This window comes from Ranitomeya variabilis, chromosome 1 (genome assembly GCF_051348905.1).
Source record: "Ranitomeya variabilis isolate aRanVar5 chromosome 1, aRanVar5.hap1, whole genome shotgun sequence".
In the NCBI taxonomy this organism is placed as follows: Eukaryota; Metazoa; Chordata; class Amphibia; order Anura; family Dendrobatidae; genus Ranitomeya; species Ranitomeya variabilis.
In genome coordinates, this window is record NC_135232.1 from 143,970,068 (window position 1) to 143,989,282 (window position 19,215).

The window sequence follows — 19,215 nt, forward strand, 5'->3', positions numbered from 1 at the left end:
AGATGATACATTTCCTTTATATATTTTGTTTTGCCTAAAATACATTGTCATTTTTTACATTTTAAAAATTGCAAAAAGGAAAATGGGCAGATGCAAAAGTTTGGGTAACCTTGGATGTTTGTGTGCCCAGATAACTTTGACCAAGGTTTCGGACCTTAATTAGCCTCTTTGGGTTATGGCTTATTCACAATCATCATTAGCATAGGCCAGGTGATGCAAATTTCGCAGCTTTATAAAAAAAAAGCATCCTCAAACCTTGTGCAAAAACCAGCATCCATGGGTTCTTCTATGTGGCTGCCTAGCATTCTGAAAATGGTGGATGCCCATAAAGCAGCAGAAGGCTATAAGAAGATAGCAAATCATTTTCAAGTTGCCCTTTCCTCCGTTTGAAATGTAATAAAGAAATGGCAGTTATCAGGAACAGTGGAGGTCAAGATTTGTTCTGGAAGACCAAGCAACATTTCAGTGAGACCTGCTCATAGGATTGCTAGAAATGCAACTCAGAACCCCCCTTTCACTAGAAAAGACCTTCAGAAAGATTTAGCAGACTTTGGATTTGTGATACATTGTTCTACTTTTCAGAGACAGCTGAACAAATATAGCCTTCATGGAAGAGTCATCAGAAGAAAACTTCTCCTGCATCCTCACCAAAAAATTAAAGGTCAGAAGCATACAAAAGAAGGTTTTACCATGGCCTTCAGTCTCCTGATCTGAACATCATTGAAAATCTGTGGCATGACCTCAAAATAGCAGTGCATGCAAGACAACCCAGGAATCTCACAGAACTGGAAGAATTTACCAAGGAAGAATGGATGAAAATCCCTCAAACAAGAATTGAAACACTCTTGTCTGGCTACTAAAAGCTTTTACAAGATGTGATATTTTCAAAAGGAGGTGCTAGTAGGAGTACTAACCATGCAGGATGCCCAAACTTTTGCATCGGCCCATAATCCTTTTTTGTAATATTTTAAAAAATATATATTCATCTTTTACATTTTTTTTCTAAAATACAAGGGAATTGTCATCTTTAACTTTAGGACTTTTAGAGATACCATGATTTAATCTTCAACTTGCTAAACTGTTCACAATAACAGTCATTTTGTCCAGGGGTGCCCAAACTTTTCCATGTCACTGTATATAATGCAGCGTCAGGTTGATTGTCCCCCAGTGTTTCACTGAGAGGTATGAAAGGGACATGACCAGGTAATGTCATCAGGGGACAATTTAGTTATTATAAGACATCTGTTACCTCCTTTGCTCTAAGCCATGCCTTCATTATAAGAAAAGTCCGAGTCTCGTGAAAATGAGTATTTGGACGGCACCATGTTATGCAGCCTTTTAGGCACTTCGCATGTAACGTTGTGTGCCTCCTGGAGGCCAACAACCCTGAGAGCTCAGCTGAGTGCCCAGGCTTCATTTCATCACTTACTGTTCTTTCTTTACATCACATGAGATCTAGCTAATATGACTATTTAGACTTGCAGTGTTTGCCAGGAAGACATTAACAGCAGTTTTTTTAACCTTTTGGTTGCCAGTTGATACCTTGGTGGATCAGATTTCTTATTCCGGCAGATCCTAATGAACCTCAGTTGGATTGAGATCTGAGGAATTGGAGGCCCAGTGAACACCTCCGTGTCACATTCCTCAAACCTTTCTTGAATTCATGCAATGTGGCAGGTTTTTCTTTTCCCTGCCTCCAGCTTATTGTGTTATAACAGACATAGAGCAGCGACGGAGACTCAGCGATGGACCCGGGAAGAGTGAGTAAAGCTCAGTTTATTTAAAAAACAAAAAAAACTGCAGCCGAAACCAGAAAACTCCTTTAAAGATTAACTATTGCTCTGACTTTGCCTAATGTCTCTGCATCCTTGTACAAATGAATCCTCTGTACATTCTTCTCCCAGCATTACTGATATCATTGGGCTGCAAACACAGGGAGCCCCATAAACATCTACAATGTATTCATACCCCTTGTCCATTGGATAACTTATCAGTAGCTGATCTTTAGACCTGATTGGAAATGTTACCCTCGCTGATACTGTGAGGGACAACTCATCATTGGCTTTATGGTCCAGGTTTATGGCTTAAAAAAAAAAAAGCAGCAAATATTGACGCTTGACTTTTTTTGAGCAAAAAATTTGCTTTTTTTTTTTTTTTTTTGCTGTTTTACGCTTTTCTCACAACTTTTCAGAAGTGACAAGAAAAGAGCACAGGTTTAACACAGGACCCTCTTTACTATAATTTGCTATAATTCGCACCATAAATTAGCGTGCCTGCAGTCATAGATCTTAATTTTTGACTCACCGAAGGGCTAAGATGCAGCAGATTTATTAAGGCACCAGTCTCCTGTGCTTTTAGGTTACACATCTCTTTCACTGTCGCTGTAATAGTTCTCTATTGACACCGCTAGCGTTCACACCATTCTTTTAGCAAATAGTGTAATTTGCTCTCCCACCACCTGTTGCTTTCTGGAGATCCCTTCCATATGTAATAAGAGGCCATGTAATTACTTGTGCAAATACTTAGAAAAGAACAGATGCAAGCTGTAGGCCTCAATCCACATTGCTTATGCTCAGGAGTGGACCCTAAAGGAAGGTCCTCATGACTGGGTTGTGGTAATATTTTCTCCTCTGTATTATGGCCGCTATTCCCGGCCCCATCACAGGTTGTGTGATCCAAACTTCGCAGGCTTATATGATGCTCATAATTGTGGGGGGGGGGGGTGACAAATTCTGCGGCAGAGCCAGGAATTGCTTCAAGTAAAAGCTGAAATAAGAAAATCTGCTGATTTCCACTCTGAGTGGCTGTATGGGACTGTTCTGTATATTATTGTTTTTGTAGTTGGGCTGATGGCATACCTGAGGTGCCATATGGGGCACACATGGTGGCATTTTGCTGACATTTTCCAGGATGAAGCATGATATTAGAGCCTCATTTACACATTGGACATTAGCAGGACGGCTGAGAAACATACCATAATGTTTTTACTTGTTTCTGCATTTTTCAGAGCAATTCAGGCAATAAACTGTTTTTATGGAAAAACATGTATCAGCATGTGAGAACTGCAAACACATTTTGACATTCTTTTATTTTAGCCTTTTTGACATTGAAGTTAGTGTAAAAAGAATACCGTAACCTTAAAGGGAAAAAATCCTTTTAGTAAAGTTCCTCGTCTCATATGTGATGGGGTCCATCCCAATATTGTCTCAAAATATAAGTTACAGCTAAATATACTGCAAATATGGACATCAAACTGTCAGACAACCAACAGCCATCTCCCCAGACTTCCCATAAGAGAATCGAGAAGGCGGAGACATATACAGTACAGACCAAAAGTTTGGACACACCTTCTCATTTAAAGATTTTTCTGTATTTTCATGACTATGAAAATTGTACATTCACACTGAAGGCATCAAAACTACGAATTAACACATGTGGAATTATATACTTAATTTCAGTTGTGCTTTGCACACTCTTGCCATTCTCTTGATGAGCTTCAAGAGGTGGTCACTGGGAATGGTTTTCACGTCACAGGTGTGCCCTGCCAGGTTTAATAAGTGGGATTTCTTCCCTTATAAATGGGGTTGGGACCATTGTGTTGTGCAGAAGTCTGGTGGATACACAGCTGATAGTCCTACTGAATGGACTGTTAGAATTTGTATTATGGCAAGAAAAAAGCAGCTAAGTAAAAAAAAAAACTAGTGGCCATCATTACTTTAAGAAATGAAGGTCAGTCAGTCCGAAAAAATTGGAAAAACTTTGAAAGTGTCCCCAAGTGCAGTGGCAAAACCCATCAGCTGCTACAAAGAAACTGGCTCACACGAGGACAGCCCCAGGAAAGGAAGACCAAGAGTCACCTCTGCTTCTGAGGATAAGTTTATCTGAGTCACCAGCCTCAGAAATCGCAGGTTAACAGCAGCTCAGATTAGAGACCAGGTCAATGCCACACAGAGTTCTAGCAGCAGACACATCTCTACAACAACTGTTAAGAGGAGACTTTGTGCAGCAGGCCTTCATGGTAAAATAGCTGCTAGGAAACCACTGCTAAGGACAGGCAACAAGCAGAAGAGACTTGTTTGGGCTAAAGAACTCAAGGAATGGACATTAGACCAGTGGAAATCTGTGCTTTGGTCTGATGAGTCCAAATTTGAGATCTTTGGTTCCAATCACCGTGTCTTTGTGCGACGCAGAAAAGGTGAACAGATGGACGCTACATGCCTGGTTCCCACCGTGAAGCGTGGAGGAGGAGGTGTGATGGTGTGGGGGTGCTTTTCTGGTGACACTGTTGTGGATTTATTCAAAATTGAAGGCATACTGAACCAGCATGGCTACCACAGCATCTTGCAGCGGCATGCTATTCCATCCGGTTTGGGTTTAGTTGGACCATCATTTATTTTTCAACTGGACAATGACCGCAAACACACCTCCAGGCTGTGTAAGGGCTATTTGACCAAGAAGGAGAGTGATGGGGTGCTGTGCCAGATGACCTGGCCTCCACAGTCACCAGACCTGAACCCAATCGAGATGGTTTGGGGTGAGCTGGACCGCAGAGTAAAGGCAAAAGGGCCATCAAGTGCTAAGCATCTCTAGGAACTCCTTCAAGATTGTTGGAAGACCATTCCTGGTGACTACCTCTTGAGGCTCATCAAGAGAATGCCAAGAGTGTGCAAAGCAGTAATCAAAGTAGAAGGTAGCTACTTTGAAGAACCTAGAATATAAGACATAATTTCAGTTGTTTCACACTTTTTTGTTAAGTATATAATTCCACATGTGTTAATTCATAGTTTTGATGCCTTCAGTGTGAATGTACAATTTTCATAGTCATGAAAATACAGAAAAATCTTTAAATGAGAAGGTGTGTCCAAACTTTTGGTCTGTACTGTATATGTATATATTTTTTTTTCTACATGTTATTCTCAGAAAAAACAAGAGAAAAACCCTGGTATATTTTTGCTGAAATAAAATATAACTTTTATTTAAAATATCTTCTAAAATAAAAAGACAACAATCACCGTGCAAATGTAGTGCTCACTATGTTCACTCTACACTCAGAACTCTATGCTGGATGTCTGCCTGACAGCGGAGGTTGGCACCCTGAACATACAAACGAAAAATGGCGCCCACGCTCCTCGACGGCTCTCCCTTAGGCCATGTGCACACGTAGAATGGACCTCCGCGGATTTTTCCACAGCGGATTGTAGAAATCCGCAGGTAAAAGGCACTGCGTTTTACCTGCGGATTTACAGCGGTTTTTATGCAGACTCCCCTGCGGTTTTACACCTGCGGATTTCTATTGTGGAGCAGGTGTAAACCGCTGCGGAATCCGGACAAAGAATCGACATGCTGCGGAATGTAAACCGCTGCGTTTCTGCGCGTTTTTTCCCGCAGAATGGGTACAGTGTTTTCCATAGGTTTACATTGTACTGTAAACTCATGGGAAATTGCTGCAAAATCCGCAGCGTGTGCACATAGCCTTACACCTCCTAAATGACCCTATGTTGGTTCTTCGTTCAATCAGCCTTTTATACCAACGCAGGGAAAAGGAGTAAGGGTATCTGTCCACGTTCAGGATGGCCGGCGGTATCGTCGGAGCGGCAAACCCGCTCGGCGCTAAGCCCCGCCCCCTTCTGGGACGCGATGTTGCCGGATGTGTTCATTGCATACATCCGGCATCATCGCACCCCACGCATAGGGCCCTGTGTTATTCCTTGCGGCGTCGCAGCGTCGCCACAAGGAACACGGACATGCTGTGATCTTAAAAGACGCGCAGCATGTCCGGAGTCGCAGGGCCGATGGATGCGTGATACACGGGATTTCAAAAAATCCCCTCCACTATGCTGGAACATCTGGACGCTGCGTGTTTGACGCTGCGGCCCCACGCAGCGTCAAACACGCAGCGTTTCCTGAACGTGGACATGTACCCTAAAATAGCATGATAGCATAGCAGCCGAGGATTAACAATATAAGACAGACAATTGATGTATGTGCAAACAAAGGGTGAGCAGACTAGCACTAGTAAAGTGACATGTGCATTAAAAATGTATGTGCATGCTATTATACTCCACAAACACACTACTGAGCATAATTTCCTTGTCTTGAGGCATTTCCACTGAAGTTGGATCAGCCTGTAATTTGATTTTCCACTTTGATTTTTAGTATCATTCCAAATCCAGACCCCCATGGGATATTCATTTTGATTTACATTGATCATTTTTATGTTTTATTGTTCTCAACGCATTCCACCATGTAATGAATGAAAATTTGCAACTGGATTATTTCATTCAGTGATATCTATGATGTGGTACTTTAGTGTTCCCTTAGGGTATGACTCCACGGTCAGGAAACGCTGCTTGTTTGACGCTGCGCAGCGCTGCAGCGTCAAACAAGCAGCGTCCAGATGTTTCAGCATAGTGGAGGGGATTTGATGAAATCCCGTCTCCACTATGCGTGGAAACCCGCACGCGGCGGCCCTGCGACTACGGACATGCTGCGCGTCTTTTCAGATCGCAGCATGTCCGTACACCTTGCGGGGACGCAGAGTCCCCGCAAGGCATATCACAGGGCCCTATGGGACAGAGCGATCATCCCGGATGTGAAGAGTTAACACATCCGGCATCATCGCGTCCCAGAAAGGGGGCGGGGCTTAGCGCCGAGCGGCTTCGCCGCTGCGGCGATACCGCCGGCCATCCTGACCGTGGAGTCATACCCTTAGGGTATGTGTCCACGTTCAGGATTGCATCATGATTTGGTCAGGATTTTCCATCAGTATTTGTAAGCCAAAACCAGGAGTGGAACAATTAGAGGAAAAGTATAATAGAAACATATGCACCACTTCTGCATTTATCACCCACTCCTGGTTTTGGCTTACAAATACTGACGTAAAATCCTAACCAAATCCTGATGCAATCCTGAACGTGGACACATACCCTTAGGATATGTGTCCATGTTCAGGATTGCTTCAGGAATTGGTCAGGATTTTATGCAGGTAAAATCCTGACCAAATCTGCACCTGAGGTCACTGGCAGGTCACCTGCGTTGTCCCTGCGTTGTTTCAGCAATGTAAGGACATGCTGCGTTCTTAAGACGCGCCGCATGTCCGTTCTCGTGGGTCTGCCACATGCGTCTTTTACTGCATAGTGGAGACGGGATTTCATGAAATCCCCTCCACTATGCTGTAACATCTGGACGCTGCGTGTTTGACGCTGCGGCTCAACGCAGCGTCAAAAACGCAGCGTTTCCTGAATGTGGAAACATACCCTTAGTGTTACTGACCAAATACTGAAAGTGTGAACTTGGCTTAATATAGACGCAGGTGTAGCTGCTGAGTTGTTCAGGCAAAGCTACTTCAGGAAAATACTGGCAATAGTATTCCTGAAGCAACTTCACCAGCGTTTTTGCCGTCTTTCGCTCTATACTATGAAGTTCAGATGAAGAATGGTCAGCTTTCCAAACCCTGAAGTGGTTAAAAGAAGTAACATAAGATGGAACACGTGCACAGCAATGTCTTGGCTTTGCCCTTTTGTGTCGCTTTTTCAAGCAGATTCTGGACAGAATCCACCTGAAAGACATTGTGTGCACATAGCCTAAGGTACAGGAAAGCTCAAAACAGATTATAGAAAAATCAAGTTATCACCACTACAATATCCGGTAATCCCTGTGCTTTAGCGTTGAATGGATGTAGTCACACATCCGCGAAAATTACAGATTCTAGAGACTCGGAGTAGGTCCTCTTCTGATCTGATCTACTGATAAGACGCAGCCATACAAGTGAATAGGGATCCGTGAAATATGGATGCTAATGAGAAGGCTTCAGATTTGCTTCTATTGCGAAGTGAAAAACGTGAATAAAACATGATCTTCCAGGTGTCTTTTTATTGGCTGAGATACAACCCACCTTTTCAGTAACTGTGACAGTAGCATTAAGCTGCATTCAGTCAGCCATATTTCATATATATTACCTAGGTCCATCAAGTTCAACCTTTCTCCACCCGTCAATTAATAGACCGAAATGCCCTGACCAGGTACTCAGGCTCTTAGTTGGGTAAGGAAACCCATGGTCGATCTGGACTTTGCAGTCCATACACAGACCATCTGAACCCAGTCTTAGACTTTCATTCGCTATGGCACATACTTTTTGCAGATGGCTTTGTTGTGTGCATGAGGTCTTAAGCACCTTGTGACTTTGGAAAAGATTTCCGAAAGTCTTTATCGAAATCTCCTTGTGTAGTTGTGTAGGAAAGTATTTCTGTCTAGTAGTTCCCGCTGATTCTCTACCATCACATTACAGGAAATGTAACTAAATAACTTGAGTGCTCTTCAGATTGTTTTGACTAGTGTTGGAATATCACATTGTTTCTACCCTGCTCACTTGTGTCCTCTGATGGCATAAGAAGATTATTCAAATGGGTCTGTAAAAAGAAAAAAAAAAAAATGTATTTGGTCAATAGCCGTGTGGGTTAATAATGCTAGGAGTATGACGGCAATGTCATCACCAGGGAAATGTATCATGTGCCAACTATTCAAGAAATGCTTGACCTTGTAATGCACAGATGCACCAGGTCGGGGAGCTAATCTGAGGGAATATTCCAGCAGGTCCCATACACAGACTATTTTTCCCACAGGGAAATCTATATAGGAGGCCGAATTCAGATGTTCGTATATCATGGTCCGAGTATGAAACACAACTTAGAGGGGTTTTCCCACAAACAAAAGTTCATTGTAAGCAAAAGATCTTGGAATAATATAACTTCCACAATTGGATGTGTTTAAATAAAATGTTCCTGTGCTGAGATAATCTTATAAATGGGTGCCTCTGCTGTGTACTGTGTAATGGCTGTGTCTGACCGTACAGGGACATGGTCTGATCATACCACAGCTCCTGGGCAGGGGAAGGCTACTTTCACACTAGCATCGGGCTCGGCCCGTCGCAGTGCGTCGGGCCGAGGTTACCGATGCTAGCGTTCTTTGCGCCGCACAACGGGGGCAGCGGATGCATTTTTCCAGCGCATCCGCTGCCCCATTGTGAGGTGCGGGGAGGTGGGGGCGGAGTTCCGGCCGCGCATGCGCGGTCGGAAAAAGCGGACCGTCAGGAGCAAAAAACGTTACATGTAACGTTTTTTGCTCCCGACGGTCCGCCACAACACGGTGCAACCGTCGCACGACTGTTGCGACGTGTCTCAATACGTCGCAAATGCGGAGCTAATGTTAGTCAATGCAGAAAAAACGCATCCTGCAAGCACTTTTGCAGGATGCGTTTTTTCGGCAAAACGACGCATTGCGACGTATTGCAGTTAACGCTAGTGTGAAAGTAGCCGAAGACACAATAGAGAGTATACAGACACTACAGCAGGGCATCACAGCTGAATTTTTTTGTGAGGTAAAACATTTTCCTGCCTGTTTTTTAAACAATGTTTTACTTCAAAGAATCATTTGTGATCCCATGCTGTAATCTCTGTTTCCTCTGTTGTGTTTTCCCCTGCCCAGGAGCTGTGGTATGATCAGACCATGTTCCTGTACAGTCAGACACAGCCATTACACAGTACACAGCAGGGGAACATGTATAAGATTATCTCAGCACAGGAACATTTTATTTAAACACCTCTAATTGTGGAATTTATTATTATTCCAAGATCTTTTGAATAAAATGAACTTTTGTTCATGTTGAAATCCCTTTAAGGAACTGACTGCTCGGTCCCCTGATCCTAACTCAACAGTCTCATGTATTCCTGTAATACAACACTCTACTTCTGCATGTGCGCACGTTGCATATTTGGTCAGTATTTTACCTCAGTATTTGTAAGCCAAAACCCGGAGTGGGTGATAAATACAAAAGTGGTGATGTGTTTCTATTAGGCCGGGGTCACACTTGTGTGTGCAATGTGAGAAACTCGCACGAGTCTCTCGCTCAATACCCGGCACTGCCGCCGACACTCAGGTTCTGAGTGTGGGGGTGTATGTATTTCTATGCAGCGGAACGCTCCGGTCCCGAGTGCCGGCGGCAGTGCCGGGTATTGAGCGAGAGACTCGTGCGAGCTTCTCACATTGCACACACAAGTGTGACCGCAGACTTCTAGGTTTCCTCTGATTGTTCCTCTCCTAGTTTTGGCTTACAAATACTGATGTAAAAAACTGACCAAATACTGGCCTACGTCATTTCTGCACCCATTAAGTAAAATAAGTTACTTATTTCTTAACTAAATTTTGCTGTATTTCTGCAACTAAAATCTGAGCATATTTTCCACACTTAGGCTATGTGCCCACGTTGCAGAATTTTCCTCATCAAAACCGGACTCCCTTGCCAAAAAATGCGCTTGCGTTTTTCTAACGTTTTTTTTTTTTTTTGCAAAAAATGCAGCAGTCGTTTTCCTTAAGTGGCTTCACTGGACATTTTTACATCATTTTTCTGCCACTTCTGCTAGGGACAGTTCCCTGGAGAGCAGAGGGCAGCCATTGCACGTCGCGCTGTTAACCATTGGACGTCACGCGGTTAACCATTGGACGTCACGCGGTTAACCATTGGACGTCACGCTGGTAACCATTACATATCTCGCACAGGGAATGCCCCCTACTATAATAATCCCTGGAGGCGGAGTCTCATACAGATCAGTGTCCGGCCCAGAGATCTTAACAGCTCATTTACATATAAGGATTTGTCTGGAATAAGACATTGGATTGTAGATCTCACGGTGTCTTGTTATGCCGCTTCCTGTGACCTCCGTACCCTTATAGGCGGCTTAGGAGGGGGCTGCTCCTACTGACAGATTTTCCAAGGAAACAGAACGGAAACCTCAGTATGGTCTCCTGCACAGTGTAATATAAGCCCCTGAAGGAGCCGGTGATGAATACCAGGGGGGCACCTCCATTGTCAGGGCTGTTAGGTCACTTCAGGGTTACACTTGCATCACTGCTTTCTTTTGTAGACTGCACAGTTCACATTTTTAACCTTTTCTTCAGATCAAGACGAAAAAGCCGTTCAGTCAGGCAAGGGTGTGCCTCCGACCCGAGGCCTAGGCCTCCTCCCATGCAATCCACATGGCATGAGTCAGACACTATTGTGTCAGTTGTTAGGCAACCCGAGTATTTTGCATGTAGGGTTGTCACGCTGATCCGCACAGCCCCGTCCTGCAGCCTATCGTACTGTGTGTATATACGGCCCGTGTTCACACTCATATGGACGTATGGAAGACCATGCATTCATGCTAAATTATATCCACACAAAGCTATGAGGACATAAGTGGCAACATTGTTCATGATCTGACTGTTGTGGAACATAATTCTGTTCAATATTTAACATTGTTTTACATTAATTGTGAATCCGCTAGTATTGAGCAGAATGAAGTCTGGTGACTCGCTACTACTGCTATTACATGTTATCACGGGGCTTATTGCAATGTATTCTTAGCTAATCGACATCATCTAATACTGCTTATATTAAGATTAGGAGACCCCAGTAACGCCAGGCCGCATGTGGTGTCTGCTATTGTGAGCGGCCTGTGATGTGAACGTGCTGCCAAGGCTGCAGCGTCCCCGGACTTGTGTCTGCGTCCCACTGAGCACTGGGAGGACGTTGGTTGATGATTGTGAAAAGAGCTGTCGGCCGTGACTCTAGATGATTTGTGTGCATTCAGGGTGGCAGAACATTGACAACCTTAAATAACCTCATTGATAGCAGCCAAGGCCGGTAATTGCGCGTCTTTTTGCATATGGCGCTCATGACAGCGCGACAAACACTCGGTGTTCATGAGACCGAACCCAAACTTCCTGGTGAAGTCCGTGTTTGGTGTCCGTGCCTTGGACAGTAGGTGTTCGGTACAGACGCTGAGTTTCACTGTTCGGGTTCGCCCATCTCTAGTGGGGTATGAGCAGTACCGAGCAAACCTTGGTCACATGACAGGTATTGTGGTCAAAGTTGCCAAGTATGTACAGCCTAAGGGTTCTTGGCGATACACTGTAACATTGGCATAGGCATCTATTGTGCAGGTGAATGCCAGAATTGTCTTTTTGGCATCACATGTTGGTTTTTTTTTTTTTTTCCCTGCTTTTTTTTTTTTTCTGCAAAACCTGCTCGAAGCAGCTACAAAAAAAACCCAGTTTTTTATTGTCTCTTGTGCATGCTGATAAAGTTTAGTGCCCCCCCCCTCCCAATCATTATGCAATTTCCTTATGGTTTTTGCACCAAAAACAGTTTTCAAAAACAGCAGTTTTCCAGATCAGTCAGGAAAAGAAAACCAATGTATGTGCATTAGATTTCTGAAATCTCAGGCTTCACTGGTACAGTAAAACGCAGCTTAAAATTTGCACAAAAAGCAATAAAAAAAACAGGTAAAATGCATTGTGGGTCACATAGCCTTAGAATATTCCTGCACAGTCCTTTCATTAACCCCTTTCTGACATCGGACGTACTATCCCGTCGAGGTGGGGTGGGCCCGTATGACCACCAAGGGGATAGTACGTCCAGCGCGATCGGCCGCGCTCACGGGAGCGCGGCCGGGTGTCAGCTGACTATCGCAGCTGACATCCGGCACTATGTGCCAGGAGTGATCACGGACCGCCCCCGGCACATTAACCCCCGGCACACCACGATCAAACATGATCGCGGTGTGCCGGCGGTACAGGGAAGCATCGCGCAGGGAGGGGGCTCCCTGCGTGCTTCCCTGAGACCCCCGGAGCAACGCGATGTGATCGCATTGCTCCGAGGGTCTCTTACCTCCTCTCCCTGCAGTCCCCGGATCCAAAATGGCCGCGGGGCTGCATCCGGGTCCTGCAGGGAGTGGCTTAGCAAGTGCCTGCTCAGAGCAGGTGCTTGGTAAGCCTGCAGCACTGTAAGACAGATCGCTGATCTGACAGAGTGCTGTGCAAACTGTCAGATCAGCGATCTGTGACGTCCCCCCCTGGGACAAAGTAAAAATGTAAAAAAAAAAATTTCCACATGTGTAAGAAAAAAAAAAAAAAATTCCTAAATAAAGAAAAAAATATATATATTATTCCCATAAATACATTTCTTTATCTAAATAAAAAAAAAAACAATAAAAGTACACATATTTAGTATCGCCGCGTCCGTAACGACCCAACCTATAAAACTGTCCCACTAGTTAACCCCTTCAGTGAAGACCGTAGGGAAAAAAAAAACAAAAACGAGGCAAAAAACGCTTTATTATCATACCGCCGAACAAAAAGTGGAATAACACGAGATCAAAAAGACAGATATAAATAACCATGGTACCGCTAAAAACGTCATCTTGTCCCGCATAAAACAAGCCGCCATAAATCAAAGAAAAAATAAAAAAGTTATAGTCCTCAGAATAAAGCGATGCCAAAATAATTATTCTATAAAATAGTTTTTATCGTATAAAAGCGCCAAAACATTAAAAAAATGATATAAATGAGGTATCGCTGTAATCGTACTGACCCGAAGAATAAAAATGCTTTATCAATTTTACCAAACGTGGAACGGTATAAACAACCCCCCACCCCACCCCAAAAGAAATTCATGAATAGCTGTTTTTTTGTCATTCTGTCTCACAAAAATCGGAATAAAAAGCGATCAAAAACTGTCACGTGTCCGAAAATGTTACCAATAAAAACGTCAACTCGTCCCGCAAAAAAACAAGACCTCACATGACTCTGTGGACCAAAATATGGAAAAATTATAGGTCACAAAATATGGAGACGCAAAAACTTTTTTGCTATAAAAAGCGTCTTTTAGTGTGTGACAGCAGCCAATCATAAAAATCCGCTATAAAAAATGCTATAAAAGTAAATCAAACCCCCCTTCATCACCCCCTTAGTTAGGGAAAAATAATAAAATTTAAAAAATGTATTTATTTCCATTTTCCCATTAGGGTTAGGGCTAAGGTTAGGGCTAGGTTTAGGGTTAGGGCTAGGGTTAGGGTTGGGGCTAGGGTTGGAGCTAAAGTTAGGGTTGGGGCTAAAGTTAGGGTTAGGGTTTGGATTACATTTACGGTTGGGATTAGTGTTGGGATTAGAGTTAGTGGTGTGGTTAGGGTTACCGTTGGGATTAGGGTTAGGGGTGTGTTGGAGTTGGGGTTAGGGGTGTGGTTGGGATTAGGGTTATGGGTGTGTTTGGATTAGGGTTTCAGTTAGAATCAGGGAGTTTCCACTGTTTAGGCACATCAGGGGCTCTCCAAACGCGACATGGCGTCCGATCTCAATTCCAGCCAATTCTGCATTGAAAAAGTAAAACAGTGCTCCTTACCTTCCGAGCCTTCCCGTGCGCCCAAACAGGGGTTTACCCCAACATATGGGGCATCAGCGTACTCGGGACAAATTGGACAACAACTTTTGGGGTCCAAGTTCTCTTGTTACCCTTGGGAAAATATAAATTTGGGGGGCTAAAAATCATTTTTGTGGGAAAAAAAAAGATTTTCTGCGTTGTAAACTGTAGTGAAACACTTGGGGGTTCAAAGTTCTCACAACACATCTAGATAAGTTCCTTGGGAGGTCTAGTTTCCAATATGGTGTCACTTGTGGGGGGTTTATACTGTTTGGGTACATCAGGGGCTCGTGATGCCTGCAGACCAATCCATCTAAGTCTGCATTCCAAATGGCGCTCCTTCCCTTCCGAGCTCTGCCATGCGCCCAAACAGTGGTTCCCTCATATGAGGTATCAGCATACTCAGGACAAATTGGACAACAACTTTTGGGGTCCAATTTCTCCTGTTACCCTTGGGAAAATACAAAACTGGGGGCTAAAAAATCATTTTTGTGGAAAAAAATATTTTTTATTTTCACAGCTCTGCGTTATAAACTGTAGTGAAACACTTGGCGGTTCAAAGCTCTCAAAACACATCTAGATAAGTTCCTTAGGGGGTCTACTTTCCAAAATGGTGTCACTTGTGGGGGGGGTTAATGTTTAGCCACATCAGGGGCTCTCCAAACGCGACATGGTGTCCCATCTCAATTCCAGTCAATTTTGCATTGAAAAGTCAAACGGCGCCCCTTCCCTTCCGAGCTCTGCCATGCGCCCAAACAGGGGTTTATCCCAACATATGGGGCATCAGCGTACTCGGGACAAATTGGACAACAACTTTTGGGGTCCAAGTTCTCTTGTTACCCTTGGGAAAATATAAATTTGGGGGGCTAAAATTCATTTTTGTGGGAAAAAAAGGATTTTTTTATTTTCACGGCTCTGCGTTGTAAACTGTAGTGAAACACTTGGGGGATCAAAGCTCTCAAAACACATCTAGATAAGTTCCTTAGGGGGTCTACTTTCCAAAATAGTGTCACTTGTGGGGGGTTTCAATGTTTAGGCACATCAGGGGCTCTCCAAACGCAACATGGCATTCCATCTCAATTCGTCAATTTTGCATTGAAAAGTCAAATGGCGCTCCTTCCCTTCCGAGCTCTGCCATGCGCCCAAACAGTGGTTTACCCCCACATATGGGGTATCAGCGTACTCAGCACAAATTGTACAACAACTTTTGGGGTCCATTTTCTCCTGTTACCCTTGGTAAAATAAAACAAATTGGAGCTGAAATAAATTTTGTTTAAAAAGAAAAAAAAAAATTAAATGTTAATTTTTATTTAAATATTCCAAAAATTCCTGTGAAACACCTGAAGGGTTAATAAACTTCTTGAATGTGGTTTTGAGCACCTTGAGGGGTGCAGTTTTTAGAATGGTGTCACACTTGGTTATTTTCTATCATATAGACCCCTCAAAATGACTTCAAATGTGATGTGGTCCCTAAAAAAAAAAATGGTGTTGTAAAAATGAGAAATTGCTGGTCAACTTTTAACCCTTATAACTCCCTAACAAAAAAAAATGTTGGTTCCTAAATTGTGCTGATGTAAAGTAGACATGTGGGAAATGTTGCCTATTAAGTATTTTGTGTGACATATCTCTGTGATTTAAGGGCATAAAAATTAAAAGTTGAAAATTGCGAAATGTTCAAAATTTTCGCCAAATTTTTGTTTTTTTCACAAATAAACGCAGGTAATATCAAAGAAATTTTACCACTATCATGAAGTACAATATGTCACGAGAAAACAATGTCAGAGTCGCCAAGATCCGTTGAAGCGTTCCAGAGTTATAACCTCATAAAGGGACAGTGGTCAGAATTGTAAAAATTGGCCCGGTCATTAACATTCAAACCACCCTTGGGGGTAAAGGGGTTAAATCACCCAATTTGACACAGATGCAGAGGACAGCCACCGCTCGCGGAGTGATCCAGTTGTGGGGGCCGCTGTTTAATGTCCAGTGACTATTGGCCATACATTCTATTTAGCATTCAAATGTGTATTTTTTTTTTCCCTTATGGAAGTCAACATTAGAACACTGCTTTTAATTCAATGTTAAAAAAAACCTTACATATTTTGTGTAGTAAAGCAGCTCTCCTTTAAGTTTTTTTTCTTTCTTTTTTTCCCCTTTACCAAACGGAATTGCATTGCGGCACAATAGAAGTATAGATATAGAGGAAAGTGAAAAAATAGTGTTTCCCCTCTATCCTCATATAAAAAGACTTATGGAAGAACAGGTCCCATGTGTGATGTGCAGAGGGCCTGATCTATAGCAATATATACAAATCCTGGAAAAGGAATGTGACGTGTTCATGTTCGGCCTGTAGATTGTAGCGATCTAACAGCCCAGATTCACATGGTCACTGCAGTCAGACATGTAGGGGATATTCTGTAAGCGGAGGTATGTATGATGGGAATGTACACTTCTGTATGTGCACATGGTAAGTATTTGCTGCAGATATTTCTGCAGCAAAGACATGTTGCTTGGCAGGAAAGATGCCGATGGACTTGACACACTGCAGATTAAAACATCGCGTTTTTACTAGTTTACTAGTTTTTTTTCAGCTTGTTTTTGTAGCGAAATGTTTAAAGAATAACCATCGTTTTAATTGATTTTTGTAATTTAAAGTGAAGATGAGAAACTTTGTAACAAATGGTAAATAGAAGACTTCATCCTGAATGTGCTTTTCTTTCTGTTCTCTAGTTAACGACAGCACAAGAAAAGACTATGAAACCAGCAGATACAAAGGTAAATTGTTTCTGAGATATTGAACAGTGACAACTATTCTTAAAAAATAACCATTCGGCTGATGGACAGATAAGCCCTGACATGGGGATACAGACGTATTACCTCTTAGGGTATGTGTCCACGTTCAGGATTGCATCAGGATTTGGTCAGGATTTTACATCAGTATTTGTAAGCCAAAACCAGGAGTGGGTGATAAATGCAGAAGTGGTGCATATGTTTCTATTATACTTTTCCTCTAATTGTTCCACTCCTGGTTTTGGCTTACAAACACTGATGAAAAATCCTGACCAAATCCTGATGCAATCCTGAACGTGGACACATACCCTTACCCTGATTTTCCAGCACGACAGTGCTAACCACTTAGGGTATGTGTCCACGTTCAGGATTGCATCAGGATTTGGTCAGGATTTTATGCATGTAAAATTCTGACCAAATCTGCACCTGAGGTCACTGGCAGGTCACCTGCATTGTCCTTGCGTTGTTTTAGCAATGCAAGGACATGCTGCGTTCTTAAAAGCCGCATGTCCGTTTCCGCGGGTCCGCTGCATGTGTCTTTTATGGCATAGTGGAGACGGGATTTCATGAAATCCCCTCCACTATGCTGTAACATCTGGACTCTGCGTGTTTGACGCTGCGGCTCAACGCAGCGTCAAACACGCAGCGTTTCCTGAACGTGGAAACATACCCTAAGGCTGGGCTCACGGACACGTTCTGAGTTGCTTTCCCTTCAATTATAGGAACAGGAAATGGATCCGTCTCATAACGGAGATAATGGCACCCAAAGAGCCCATTCGTTATTATTGGATCCATTAGGTTTCCATTACATTGTCCATTTTTTTCCCATTGGAAATATTTGGGCACCTTCCAGTTCTTTTTCTTTTGAGCAATATGACGGAGTCTAAGTATTGAGACTCCAGCGCAGGTGTGGACACGGCCTGGGCCACCATGCTTCCTTTATGATTTTATATGTGCTGTGGAGCAAGCCTGAGAGCCTATAGGATTAGGCTGTTGCTGCTTTGCTTGTGTTTGCATTTCAGTGGGTGAAATTCTGTAGTAGTAGAAGAATCCAGTGCAAAGTATCCTCCAGACTGTGCGTCTGCTGGAAAATCATAAGTGATTATCCTCACAGCCAGAGGAGCAACACACATATGAAGACTCCCAAACACTGCTGAACTCTTCCCATTTTCCTGCCAGTCATTCTGATTTATGCTATGTGGACACGTTGTGGATTTTGCTGTGGATCCGCAGCGGCTACAGCAGCTTTCCATGTGTTTACAGTACAATGTAAACCTATGGAAAACGCAATCCGCAGTGCCCATGCTGCGGAAAAAAACGCGCGGAAACGCTGCAGGTTACATTTCGCAGCATGTCAATTCTTTGTGCGGATTCCGCAGCGGTTTACACCTGCTCCATAATAGGAATCCACATAAAATCCGTGGTAATTCCGCAGTAAATCCGCAGGTAAAACGCAGTGCCTTTTACCTGCGGATTTCTCAAATCCGCTGCGGAAAAATCAGCAGAGCTCAAAACTACGTGTGCACATACTCTAAATAATCACATTAGTGATGTCCTGAATTAGTTGGAAATTGAACCATGCAAGTAGGAATGACAACGTTAGCCTTTGTTTTGCTAATACATAGACTCACACGATAATAGCTGATTTAGGGGACCTCCACTATCAGCTGCTTTGAGGGGGACAAAGACCCTTTTGCACTGCTTTTTACAGTCAAGCAGTGTTGTGTGAAAAGAGGGCTTTGCTCTGCTTTGACCAACAACGTTATCACAGTGTTTAATGTTTTATCAGTAATCACAGGTTATCAAACGCCATGTAAATAGATTTGCAAATTTTCCCTGCCAATGCCCTGGCACAGAACGGCTGCTGATTATCTGTACTGTGATTTAGGCCTCATGAATGGGGAGAATTACGTGCGCTGAGGTTGCGGGGAAACGTGGATCTGCATCTTCTCTGCCGCCACTGTATACTGTCATACTGATAAGTTTTATTCCCTTTACAAGTATTATAGGGGTAAATAGCTCCAAAAAGCAGCGTCAAATATAGCATGCGACATAAAGTCTGTCATTGCTGTATGGCAGCTCCACGCTAAGGTGGTACAGTAGCATACCATTCTCTGCATGCTCCACTACGCTGGCGGGAACAAACTCTGATAATACTGGAGCGCTGGGCAATTAATTGCTGAACGAGCAAAAAC

The 19,215-nt window shown here is 43.2% G+C and overlaps 1 protein-coding gene across 6 annotated transcripts in view; it reads left to right on the top strand.

The window, feature by feature from the left end:
- CAST (calpastatin) overlaps positions 1 to 19,215 on the top strand; it is a 256,580-nt gene that overhangs the window by 181,922 nt on the left and 55,443 nt on the right. For all 6 annotated transcript variants that reach the window (XM_077289487.1, XM_077289500.1, XM_077289509.1 and 3 more), the window contains one exon: positions 16,961 to 17,005. In XM_077289487.1, coding sequence (XP_077145602.1) covers positions 16,961 to 17,005 — 45 coding nt within the window. The remainder of the gene's footprint in view (positions 1 to 16,960; positions 17,006 to 19,215) is intronic.